General features: G+C 50.1%; 1 protein-coding gene across 1 annotated transcript in view; it reads right to left on the minus strand.

Moving 5' to 3' along the window:
• Positions 1-1,784: 1,784 nt before the first annotated feature.
• Positions 1,785-12,513, minus strand: part of shq1 (SHQ1, H/ACA ribonucleoprotein assembly factor) — a 35,901-nt gene continuing 25,172 nt past the window's right edge. Inside the window, exons 11-12 of the mRNA XM_069164777.1 lie at positions 11,586-11,706; positions 1,785-2,511 (exon numbers count right to left, since the gene is read on the minus strand). Of these exons, the coding sequence (XP_069020878.1) occupies positions 1,854-2,511; positions 11,586-11,706 (779 nt within the window). The 3' untranslated portion in view covers positions 1,785-1,853. The remainder of the gene's footprint in view (positions 2,512-11,585; positions 11,707-12,513) is intronic.

Consider the following 12,513-nt stretch of genomic DNA (forward strand, 5'->3'; position numbering starts at 1 on the left):
TTCTTAGACCCTTGAGGGTCAAAGGAGCACACTCGCTACACGAGCACGGGACTGATTCATCAAATTCCAAGTCAAAATAGAGCACATTAATTACAGCCTTGGATAATTTATCAGCCACGTTCATTAAACTATGGCCCAGCCTCTGAAAAATGTCTGTCGGTGAAGAGTATTAATTGCAAAAGAACCAGAGGAAGAGGCGAGCTTGGCCGCTGATGCCCCAGTCGGGCTCTGAGACGGCGGCACTAATGGAGAGGAATATGGAGGCCACTTTAAGATGAAAAACGGCAACGGAGTCCCGTGTCACTTAATCAATGCGAAACCCCGGCGGGGAGAGGGAACCACCGCCTGCGGGGGGGGGGGGGGGGCGTGCGGTCCCAGGACTCGTGTCCCCGGAACGAAGGGGGCTTTAAGTGGGCCGACTTCTCACGGCGTAACTCGTCTCAAGTCACAGCGATGACGACGCTCGATCCCAAGAGGGCGGCGCGAGGAGGCCGTCCCTTCTTGGGAGGCGCTAAGCAACACCATCCATCTCTGTAACGCAATACGACAGACGCCGCCTACCTAGGAAGCCATCACCACCGGTGGCTCCGGAGCTGGACGCAATTCTTCAGGAAAGAGCCCGAGGCAACGCTGCGGCTGTGCCGCTACCTCAGCTGGTTACAACCCATTAGGATCACAAAAACCTGACAAATTGTGCTAATTTGGGTCATTTCTGTGTCCTCCCCCCCCCCCCCCCCCCCCCCCCCCCCCCCCTCGATCCCAGTAATCAACACAAGTCCACTCGGGGGACGACCGGAATTAAAACGCATTTCCCTCCAGAGACGCAGTCAGTGCTGCGGCAGTGAGGCCACAGGATGCGGACGTTTCCAAGCCTGAGCCGGCCGTTTGTCGGCGTGTCTCCGCTGGCCCTCCGCTACTCCATCTCGCGGCCGTCTCCGGGGCCCCGGGGCGCTCTTATCTCTCCAACAAGCGGCTGCCGTGCCGCAGCCTCGCTCGCAGCGCTCATCTATCTGCCTTGACATGTGCTTTCCTTGTTTGTTTTTGTCTCGCCCGTTAAGACGCAGCCGATCATATTGAGCTGTGTCGACGGCGGTCCCCCCCCCCCCCCCCCCGCTCACGCCAGATGAATCAATCACTCGGGCGTGCTCGCGCTGCTCCGCTTTAGGAAGGAGTTAGTGCTTTTTCCTGCTGTTTATTAGAGAAAGAATAGCTCGCACCAAGTATCTCCGCCAGGCACTTTTGTTCATTGTCGTGCGTCACTCCGCGACAGACGTTCTTCTTTCACACTCGCTTTCCTGGAATGACGTTCCCGTTTTGTTTATTTGTGCCCAACATGGATATGAAGATGGAAAGTGTCAATATGGAAATACACACGTGTAACAGAGGAAGCTCTGCACCGTCAGCACGTCGCTACTAAACGGAGCTCACGGATGCCGTTGAATTACTTTTCATAAATAAAAAGAAGTAATTCATGCAAGATAAAACGGTATATTCACACAGTAAAAATGTATTTGCAGAGCAAGAAGGCAGCTTAGACGGCAAAAAAAACAACAACAAAAAAAAAAGGTTGAGCTGCCTGGAATTCTTTTATCTTCTCATGAAATAAGAATGAAAAAAAAAAAAGCTTTCACATGCTCATTAAGCAACTCTATAAATATGAAATGTAATGAGGCTTTACAAGTTCAGGCAATAACAAATTCAAAAAAAAGAAAGAAAAAGAAATCATTAACAAAGAAATGTTTTCTTTACATCACTTACAAGGACTTAACAGTTCAAAAAAAAAAAAAAAAAAAAAAAAAAAAAAAAAAGAAAATAATCATCGAGGGGCTTTTTAAGTTCCACAACAATTTCTATCAGCCGATGAACTCCCGCTCCAGGTCACGGGGTTCCTCCTGTGTTTGGATAATGAGCAGAGGGTTTCTGCCGGGGCTCGGCTCTAAGAAAGTGCCACTGCTGCTCCCCCCAGATGCTCCTCCGGTCTTTGCCGCAGCGCTGCTCGGCGGTGAACACCGCCCGTCTGCTTTGTGGATGGAGTCCGGGGAGATTCTCAGCTCCTCGGCCACCCGTCGCCCCAACTCCCGGATCAGCTGTCTGGAGTCCTGTGCGGCTGAGGGAAGGGCGTCTACTTTCCTCTTCCCCGCTGACAAGAGCGCGCTCGTGGTCGCCCGGGGGTTGGGAGAGACGGAGGAGGTGGGTTGGGGCTGTGGAGGGTTGTCCTTAAACGCCTCCGCTCCTCCTCTCCCCCCCTCCTTGGATTCGGTGCAGCCGTGTCCCTCAGCCTCAGATTCTTCGCTGTCGCCAGACAAGTCGCTGCTGCCGTCGCTGGAAGCGCTGCTGCCGTCGCCGCGGGATGCGGCGACGCTCTCAGAAGCTCCCTGCTCTTCTTCTTCTTCTTCTTCCTCCACCACCATCGTCGCTGCGTCCTCGAGTTCATCCAGCTCCAGCTCCGTGTCTTTCTTCTGCAGGGAGGCTTTTTGCAGCGTCGCGGCTAAGGATGCCACCTTCTTGGACCTGTGAAGGAGAACGAGTCGTAAATGGAGACAAAGTCGGGAAGTTGTTTCACTTCGATAAATCTGGCGTATGAAAAAACACACGCACGAAAAAAAAAAGAAAAAAAGAAAAAAAGAAAAAAAAAAGAGACCTCCAAACTACAACTTCATCAGTGGTACCCGAGAGAGTGGGAGAGAGGCACGGCGACTGACTGATCGACTGGCTCTGCGTACTAAAGACATAGCCACGGGATAACCATCTACAAATCTAATACCCATTAACCAAATCCCATTCTCGTATGAATGCTAAGTAGACCGCGATTTGCAGAGGCGACGGGGGCTCAATGAAATATGGAAATATGGATGTTTAATAATGTAGGGAGATGAGCGCTGCTGATACACTGGGCTCGGGATCTTCTCCTCCCCCAACGGCTGCTCTCTCTGCGAGAGGTGATAAGAGACTGAGAGGGATTATAGAGAGAGGCAGACCCCCTCCTCCTCATCCCCCCCCCTCCCCCCCTCCACATCGGTCTGCACAGGCGACACACACACACACACACACACACACACACACACACACACACACACACACACACACACACACACACAGAGCGCAGGAGCAGAGGAAAACACTTGCGGAGGTTGAGAGCAACCCTTCACACCATACAAGATGGGATTTTCATATTCTAAAAAAAAAAACAACATTTTGGATCTTTTATAATGAGAACGGCCAAGAAATTCTTCGTATTTGATGCATGCCGGAGAGAGAAAACAGTCCAACAATCGTGCTGCAGTGGGAGCGGGGTAACTCTGAAAGGCTGAAGAGACAGCAGTTGTCTTGACTGCAATCCAGTCAATAAATGTCTGGACAGAATGACTGCAGGCTGCAGCCCTGCAGCCGAATGTCTCCAAAGATTAAGATGAAGAGAATGCCCTCATAAAGCAGTATATTAAGCCATGCTCCTGTCACTTCAGTTTTTCTGTTTTTTTTTTTAGTCGTGTCACCGCAGAAGACACAACGGCCTCCTCGGAGAGAGAGAGAAAGTGTTTTACAGCTGACGAATGTCCTCCTACAAGGCCCCGTTTGTGTAAAGCCATCAGATTGTGTGGAGGCCCCCGCCCGCATGTTATTCACGCTTGGGAATGCAATGCCTGCCATGCTGCCAAAAAAAACCAAAAAAAAACTTAAGTGCTTGCTATTCGTCCCCCCCCGGTGCGGTTAGGGCGTGTGTGCCGCCCCCATCGCCATGGTGATTACGAGCTGACCTCCGCGGGTCACTGTGATTCAGACCGTGTCCATTCAAGGGTGGGAGAAAGTGTGTGAGAGCTGCGCTGGCGTGTGCGTGCGCGTGTGTGTGTGTGTGTGTGTGCGTGTGCGTGTGCGTGTGCGTAGAGGGACTACTCTCGCGCTGCCATTCATATTCGCACACGCTCGGCTCCTGTTGCCCTCTCTGGCCCAATTAACCCACCGCTGAGCACCAGGATGGCTCCTCATTACCGCGCAGTCCTAATGAGCTCCCTATTCTGCGGAGTAAAGTGTTTACGGAAGCAGCATGTCGCGGCGGTGTATTCACTCAGGAGCTCGGGAGGGACCGTTTAAACAGATCTTAACAGTTGAACTCTATCCCACGGACGGCGCATTTCTCCTCCGCACGCCGAGGAACAGGAACAGAATGAAGCGGTGGTGAGGGAGCAGCACCTTCATCCGCAAAATGTTTGTCGCACAACGTGGCAAACGTTTGAGAGGAGCAGCCAAAGTGAATTTTCCTGCTTTGAGACACTTGGGCAACTTGCCAGCTCCAAAAAAAAAAAAAAAAAAAAAAAAAAAAAAGAAGAAAGAAATTCGACGGAAAAGCGTTTTCGGTCTTGGAAATGTGAATGCAGCTCAAACGCATGAAGTTCTCCTGCTATCCAATCTGTAAACACTCACTAATAACTCCCTAAAGACAAAATGAAAAAAATGGAAAAGGTTTTGACACCTCCTTACATTAAAGACGAGAATCTTTATTGTCAACAGGTTGCATTAAAAGACCAAAACTTGATTCGCTGTTGCACTGGGATACGTAGACCTGTCACTAATACTACATCATTTCCTGATCAAGATTATTGGAGCTGAATGCAATCATTTTCCATAATCGTTAGAATCGTCTCGATCCATCTGCATAAGAAGGACTGGATGAGGCTAACAGAAATGCCCCTCCCCCCCCCCCCCTCCCACCCCCACACCCTGAAGTTTGACTGGCGGGATGTTAATGATGTCATCTTCTTCTTCTGCTACTGTTTAATGGCCCATGAGTGGAGAATTAGCACCACCATAGTACATCGTTCATTTGGATTATTGGTACCCGTCACTCAGTAATTTCTTTGCGTATTCGGGTAACAAGCTTTGTATCTTATTATTTATGTTACCCCGCCCAGTGCAATTTTTGTTCACGAAGACTAAAAGACAAACCGATGTAATTCTTATGTTTGTGTTCCGATGTTCAATGTCGATAAATGGCTATTCTTAATAAGGCGCGTGTATATTATGAAATTACGACAACGTTAATGCAATAACAGTGGCATAAAATGAACCGGCAAAGTTAAAATTGTTCATCGCAATTACTTTACGACGACAGCCCCGGTGACGGGTTCCCTTCATTCCCCATTGCCTTTGCGCCTCGCTGTTGTGGAAATCATTTTTCCTTCTGCAACAGTGAAAGCAACTTGAAATCACAAAGATTCATCCTTCGGCCGCAGAGGATCCAAATCACACGGCGGCGCACCCCGCAGTCGTCGAGACGCTTCAGTCTAAACTAAAGTACTGAAGTGACTCGCCGACGACGCCGCCATCCGCGGGGCCAGAGAAATGAGTCGGCTCTTCGTCTGTGCGGGGAGTGGGGGAGTGGAGGGGGGGGGGAAGGCCGATTTCCCATTTTCCACAGTGGAACATAAATGCGCCACGCCGGCAGACTTTTCCTAATACGAACGGTGCCTCGCAAAATAAAGACGAGCGCCCGGGTCTGTGGAGGCGACTTGTGTGTGTGTGTGTGTGTGTGTGTGTGTGTGTGTGTGTGTGTGTGTGTGTGTGTGTGTGTGCGCGCGGCGGTGCGTGAAAACAGTAACCGAGTGTGAAAGTCACCACAGCTGAGACCTACACACCTTTTTCTGTTCTAAACAATGACTCCAGGATATCAAGACATCAATATAACCTTCCCTGATGATGATGATGAGTGTGTGCAGCCCGGTTAGGTCCCAGGCTCTATAAAAAAAAAAAAAAAAAAAAAAAAAAAAAAAAAGCCCACGCGAGAGCTTCCTGTAGCCAGGCTGGGGCAGAAGAGCCTCCTGCAGCACACAGCCACTTCAAAGACAGCCCCCGTATTCCCTTTCCCCCCCGTGGGAAGTCATTATTGAGTTAGCATTGGAGAGGCGCGCTTGTTTTCTCTCCCCCTCCCTTGCTCTGTGGTGGGAGAAGCTTCAGCCTGCGGTGAATACAAAGGCTCTGTCCAGGAGGGAGGGAGGAGGAGGGGGGAGGGGGGGAGGAGGGGGGTAATGTTGTACACAATCCAGTCATTACTACACTGCTGTTGTGGCTTGCCTTCATTAAAAGCGAGGAGGGGCGGCGTTCTCAAGGTTGGAAAACTTCTGGCGAGACAAAAGACGCCTCCATCTGCCGAAGTCTTTAGACGAAACCGGGGAGAGAGAGAGAGAGCGTCCCGCGTACGAGTCGAGCTAAATCACAATCCCGACGCTTCTTTTCACCGGGGCCCGTGTCCGCCGGGAGAGCGGCTCGTTCGGCGCGGCCGTTGCTCTGGAGAGCATTTCAGATAAAGCCTCGTCCTCGGACGTATAAATCTGCGTAACATAAGCAGCAGGTTTCCTCGGGGTAACTCGCGAAGGCACCGGTCGGCAGCCGGAGGGGGATAAAAGCGGGGTGGAGGGGGGGGGGAGGGGGAGGGGGGGGGGGGCGGGAGACGCGATCCGTCGGCGTGACCGAATATTGGAACGGGTCCGAGGCGCCGGTGGCCGCTCCGGTTCCAGAAACGAGAAACGCAGATGTAATTGTCCGGTGTGAGCCGGCGTTTGGAGTCGGAGACGTGCAGCTGCCTCGGGAAAGAGTTACTGCCTTTCGAAACCGCGGACGTGCGCTTCGTACAGTCGCGTCGTCGCAGACGCCCGTTGACTTTCTGCTGTGGTATTTTGAAGAAACGCTGTTTCGATTTGTCAATTTCTCTCCGTTTCGATTGCCACTCCTATCAGTCGTGACGGCCGACACCAGCAAACGGAACGGAGGAGTATAAGGGCACGCCGGTTTCACATCTGACTCTAAAGATTGTGCAGAAATGCACAGTTTTAAATCGCGTATTGAAAAAAAACAACAAAAGAACATTTGGCCAACGATTTAAGATGTGAGCCGACCGTAGGGTGTCTCCTAGGTGGGCCTTCCATTAGCGGGTTTTCCAGGTTTGTCCAACCGGTAGGAGACGCCTGGACGGGTCCGGAACGTGCCGAGGGGATTATATACCAACTCTGGAAACACCTCTGGATCCCCCCCCCGGGAGGAGCTGGAAATAAATCGCTGAGGAGAGGAAGGTTCTGGGCCAACCTGCCGCCGCCGCGACTCGACCTCCGGATAAGTGTCAAGAGGATGGAAACTAATACGTCAAACTAAAAAAAAAACGTATGATAAACGTCTGCTCAACAGCGTATCGGTGCACTCGTGTCGGAGTCTAGTTGGAGGCTCGCCCGGCCTGTTCGGGATGTCGCCGTGTTCCCCCGTACGGCAGTAATCCCAATCTGCGAGTGGAATGCTGTAAAACATACGAGAAAAGAACTCACCCGGTGAAAAGAAATGAAAAAAAAAAACAGAATTTTCCATAAAGGAGTTTGTGGGTTTGGCGGTACGTAAAAGGAACGCGGGGGGGTTTAAAAAGTAGCCCTCGACGAACGAGGTCCTGTTGTAATTCCCGCGTCGTTTAAGTTCATAAGTCGAGCTGGAAGTTTTATCGACGGGTGTGCTCGCTGTCGCGGGCTTTTAGTTGGTCCGCGCTTCAAAAAAAAAAAAAAAAAAAAAAAGTCAAGAGCCCTTAGGCTTGGATTTGAATCTCCCCCCCCCCCCCCCCCCCCCCCGGTTGGAGTTGCGCTCTGCTGTTGGGATTATGGGATCTTCACAACAAACTTGTTCGGCTCTTTGCCGTCAGCTTTACCGTTTCCCGTTTCACCGTCTGATTTATGTCTACGCTAAAGGCATGCAAGTCCTGAATTTGTATTACTGGCGTTTTAAGCCTGTGATTTTATATTCTACAGCTGGTATCTCTTGTTCGCGTCTCTAAAAGTGACGGAATGGACGATGTCGAGCGACTTTGTCGAAACGAAAAAAAACCCCACCGGTGGAGCGGGCACTCCAAAACGCGGGTGAGAGGAACTGCACGAGCACGGCAGTCCGCGTTTTAAGATGAGCACTGTGTATTCAAGACCAAAATCTGGAGTGGACTCGTGCTGAGAGGAAATCTGTACTACTTGTCCTTGTTAGCCGGGAGACGTTTGCGTCTTTGTTCTCCCCGGCGGGGCCTCCGAGGATCTCTCCTTCAGCGCCGAGGTTGACGCGAGATGGAGCGGCTCCGTTGTCCGTTTCGAGGCTTTCGGGACGGCCGTTTGAAATTGTCCCCGCGCCGCAGCCTGGCGGAATGAAATGTAAAGTCCTTCGCACCGAACATCTGGGTGTCACTCCAGCAGGGGACCGACATCCCGAGCTAAATATGGGGGGGGGCGTGCGCGGCCCGGGCGCGCGCCGCTCACTGCCGACGACGACGACGAGAACGGGATTGGCGGCTTTCACCCGTCGGGGGGGGAATAGCCTCGAGCGCCCCTCACTTCTGTTCGGAAGAAAAAGCCGCGAACGCAAATGCAACCAAATCGATGGGATCGTGCGCGAGCTTTCCAGACGTTTGACCGGAGACCTTCCCTGACGCGCCGACCCCGCGCTTGACCTTCGTTGCCCCGAGACGCCCCCCCCCCCCTCCCTCCCCAGTTTGTTAAGAGCTCCGGATGCTTTTTTTTCCCCTTGCGGGGGCGAGCTGCTGTCAAGAGCTGCTGGACAACTCTTCCCGGCGGCCATTGTCACGGGCACAATGCCACGGGGTGAATGAATGAGTGGAGGGAGGCAAACCGAGCGAGTAGAAGCACAACTTCTGGAGGGCTTATGGAGGGCTGCTCCATAAATAATAATAATAAAAAAAAAAAAGACTGCTCTCAGGAAGGGGAAAAAAAAAAAAATAATAAAAAAAAAGTCTACAACTTCATTTTTGGCAGTTTTCTTTGTTGTTTTCATGCAGTGCTGCACACATGCTTTCATTCCTTGCACTCCTTTTTTTTTTTCTTTTTTTTTTTTAAAAGTGAAAACAACACCTATTGTCTTTTGAGGACTGCTCACTTCACACCTCCCATTCACAATTATTGGGAGTCTGTTCATTCAGCTGTTATGGTGCCAGGCTCAGCCTTTCCCTAAACCATTTCTCACCAAGTTTCCAGTCTTTGGAGAAATGTGTTATTTCACACACCTTATAGACAATTTGCACATTTGTTCCGCAAGGACACAAAAAAAAAAAAAAAAAAAAAAAAAGCAACAAAATTTTCTCTTCACTAATGACTTCATCCTCCTCTCAGACTCACCCTGGAGCACATCGCTTGTATTTGGCCGTGTTTTTTTTTTTTTTCCTTGCCAGAATGTAATTGACCCAATTAAAAAGGGTGGGTGGGTGGTTGCGAGTGAACCGACTCTGAAAGAGGAAGTTGTGGCCCTTCTGATTTAACTGGAGGTAGTGTAACACAACACCGGGCTTATAAGCTTTGTCTGTGCTGGCTGCCATGAATCTACGTTGGCGCCTCGCCAAGCTTCTTTTTTTTGATAAAGGGAGGGAAAACTAAGAGAGAGAAAAGAGAGGCAACTGGCTTTTTTTTTTTTTCTTCTTCTTCTTCTTCTTCTTCTTCTTCTTCTTCTTCTTCTTCTTCTTCGCAGCCCAGCAGCTCTGCAGGGGTTTTTTGGCAGCTGAAGACCTTCAAAAGCATACACTGAAACTAATGGACTGAAGAGGCTGCAGCTCCATTTGGAATAATACTCTCTGCTAACAATTGGGAGATAATTAGGATCGGATGGGTGCGTGGGGGGGGGGGGGGGGGGGGGGGGGGGCGCGAAGTTGAAACCGCTTCCAACACGGGGGAGGGCGTGTAAAGTTTGGGAACAGTGACCACTCCGGTGAAAACAAAACACAAAAGTTTCACATCACAGAGAAGATGTGCAGCGCAGTTTGCTTTTGAGGTCGGACTCTTGAATTTTCAGTGTGCTCTGATCTTGCGTGCGAGAGTAAAGGAGCGCGCCTGCCCTGCGGCTTAAATCACCGGGAAGTCTTTACGAGGGTGTAAATTTGAGACCGATGTCTCGGCAGTCGGAGCAACTTTAGCAGCAGAAAATGCACGTGGGACAGCGAGGAGATTAAATAAATCACCCTCCCCTCCCCCGAGCCGGCAAACATCCATTAATCGGCGTGTCCGTCAAGTGCGGCGGATCGCGGATCGGCGGCGGGGGAGTGACAGGATACAGGGATCGCGCCGGGGGGTATAGATTACATCTCATCTCACCGCCTGGCTCCCAGAGACGACTCACTTAGCGGAGGATGACAAATCCTACACGGGGTGTGGGGGGGGGGGGATATCTCGCACCGAGGAAAACAATGCCTACACGATCTGTCATCAAACCTGTCAGACGACACAAAAAAGGGGGCCGCGCAACAAGGCGCGCGTGCCATGAGCGGAGGTCGGTCTGTGGAAATCACGACTCCTGGAAACTCTGGCTGCTTTGCATAGTGACTGCAGGCTCCTTTTAATATAGCGCAAACATGGGAACAGAGTTTAATAGAGCACAGGAGAAGAGTGAATGAAATGTCTGTTGAGTAGGAGCCAGAATACGGATCTGAAAAAGCTGTTCATTCTTGGCTGTTCTCTTGAGGTGGCTGGAGGCGATCAGAAATGGTTTCACTAATCTCAATGTTTTTTTTTTTTTCTTTCTCCACAAGAGAAAGAGAACTGCAACAATTCAATCGCAGGTCAGTGCTAAGAGAGGGCAGGCTAATCCATTTAGTGATCGATGCGGGGCGTAGTAGGAGTCAGCGTGTTAGGTCAAGTTGAGATTTAGTTCCCATGAACGGCGGGGTGGGGTGGGGGCCCTCTGGTGCCCCTCGGCAGAACGTGATCGAGCTTTTCAGCGAGTCGACGGCGCTTCAGAAGCTCCGTGGGCTTACAGGGTAAGATCGAGTGGGTGTCTTCTCCCTGGTCTCCGTCTTGAACAGAAAAGTGATCCCCGTCAACTGCTGCTCACCTACAAAAGATCCCAGCATCTGCAGTGTATTTTCTTAAAGCAGAATTCAAGACTTCTGCTGGAAAACTGTAGAAATAAGAATGTGAGGAGGGTGGGAGGGGTGGGGGGGGGGGAGGGCGCTAAATCCCTGCAGACCTTTTATCGTGTCTGCATCTGGGCGCCGAGCCTACAACATCAGGCGCACATTTTTCAACTGGGCTTTTTCCAGACGAGCACACCACTTGGCTGAACCTTGGCCAAGAGTAAAACAGAGCCCATTACTGAGTAATGTGCTCGCAGGCTCGCATTTAAAATGTGTAAGTAATTGTTAAATATGAACTGGGAGGACATGGGAGCCATCAGGCCTGTATCGCTTGGGAAGAAAGAACGGATTTGGCACGTTCGGCTTGCAGCGCCGGTGGAAGGTTACACCCACGGAAGATTTGAGGAGCCTCGGCACACACGTGCGCTCTTAAAAAGTTTCATACGGAGTGAAACTGCCGAGTGCACTCACCGACAGCACTTTTGACACATGATAATGCCAACAAGGGAGATTGCATCTTTCGCTGGCTTGGCCATTCAATCAGCCCTGCCGTGACAAATGACTCATCTAATCCTCTCTTCTGAAGCACTGATGCATCATGGGGGCTGAGTGGCACTTACCATTGGCTCTGAAGGTAATTCTCTCTAGATGAAGGTCTCCGAGCTGATATTCGCAAGGATTTGTGTGCGTTTGTGTGTGTTTGTGTGTTTGGTTGGCTTACTTGACCCTCTGGATCCAGATGCAGTAGTCTGTTATGTACAGATCGTTCAGGATGTAGGCCGGCTCATTCGCTCGGAACACTTTGTGAATATCCAGCAGGCATTTGAGGACGCAGGCTTTCCCTGGGCACAGGAACACAGCGGAGCAGGCAAATGGAAAAACAGTGTTATTCGCACTCGGTATTAAAGATGACAATGCACTCCAGCTGCTGGCAGACGCAGCAAGCATCTAAAGGCTTGCAGTCATTGTTCCATACATAAAAGCCGAGGTATGGGATCAGAGGGAAATCCCTGCGAGCTACACAGTAATTTGATTCATGCGCCTTAAGAAGAGTTCCTGGTTAAGAAGAGGTTCATCGGAGACAAAAGAGCCAGATAACTCTATTTCTGGCATTCGATCTGTCAATTTAATGGTGCTTCTGCTCCGACTGTCAAAAACTGGTTTGCAAAAATAGCATCGAATGTTTTTAATAATTTGGTCTGTTCAGCAGCTGTGCAGCATCCTTATCTGCAACTGTTTTCTTGTGATCTATCACACGTAAAGGCCTCAATTACTAACCTTACATACATCAATTAATCAAACCCAGCAAGGTAATGAACTGGAGCATTTTTTTCAAGGAGACTTGTACATTGGTGCTCAAGAAAATCTTTTTTTTTATGATGAGGATCATTTTTTTTGGGCAGTTTGTCAATTTGAGATATTTTCTCTATTATTAGACAACAGAATGAAACCTGTTACAATCTTATTGTGACAGTCAAGATCGCCTACTAACAATTAGAGTCCATTTAATGTTGCCACTTTTATAGTGTGAGCAGTCAAAACCTGTTTAGAATGAATATGCAGTATAAAACATGGGCACAGAAACCTGCTGTTTGATTGGTTGATTATCTGAATCCGTTTTGGATAGGGGCAGAAAAGGAAGCGATTTG

This window comes from Embiotoca jacksoni, unplaced genomic scaffold (genome assembly GCF_022577435.1).
Source record: "Embiotoca jacksoni isolate LCO1_2020_lvr unplaced genomic scaffold, fEmbJac1.0.p SCAF_1, whole genome shotgun sequence".
In the NCBI taxonomy this organism is placed as follows: domain Eukaryota; kingdom Metazoa; phylum Chordata; class Actinopteri; family Embiotocidae; genus Embiotoca; species Embiotoca jacksoni.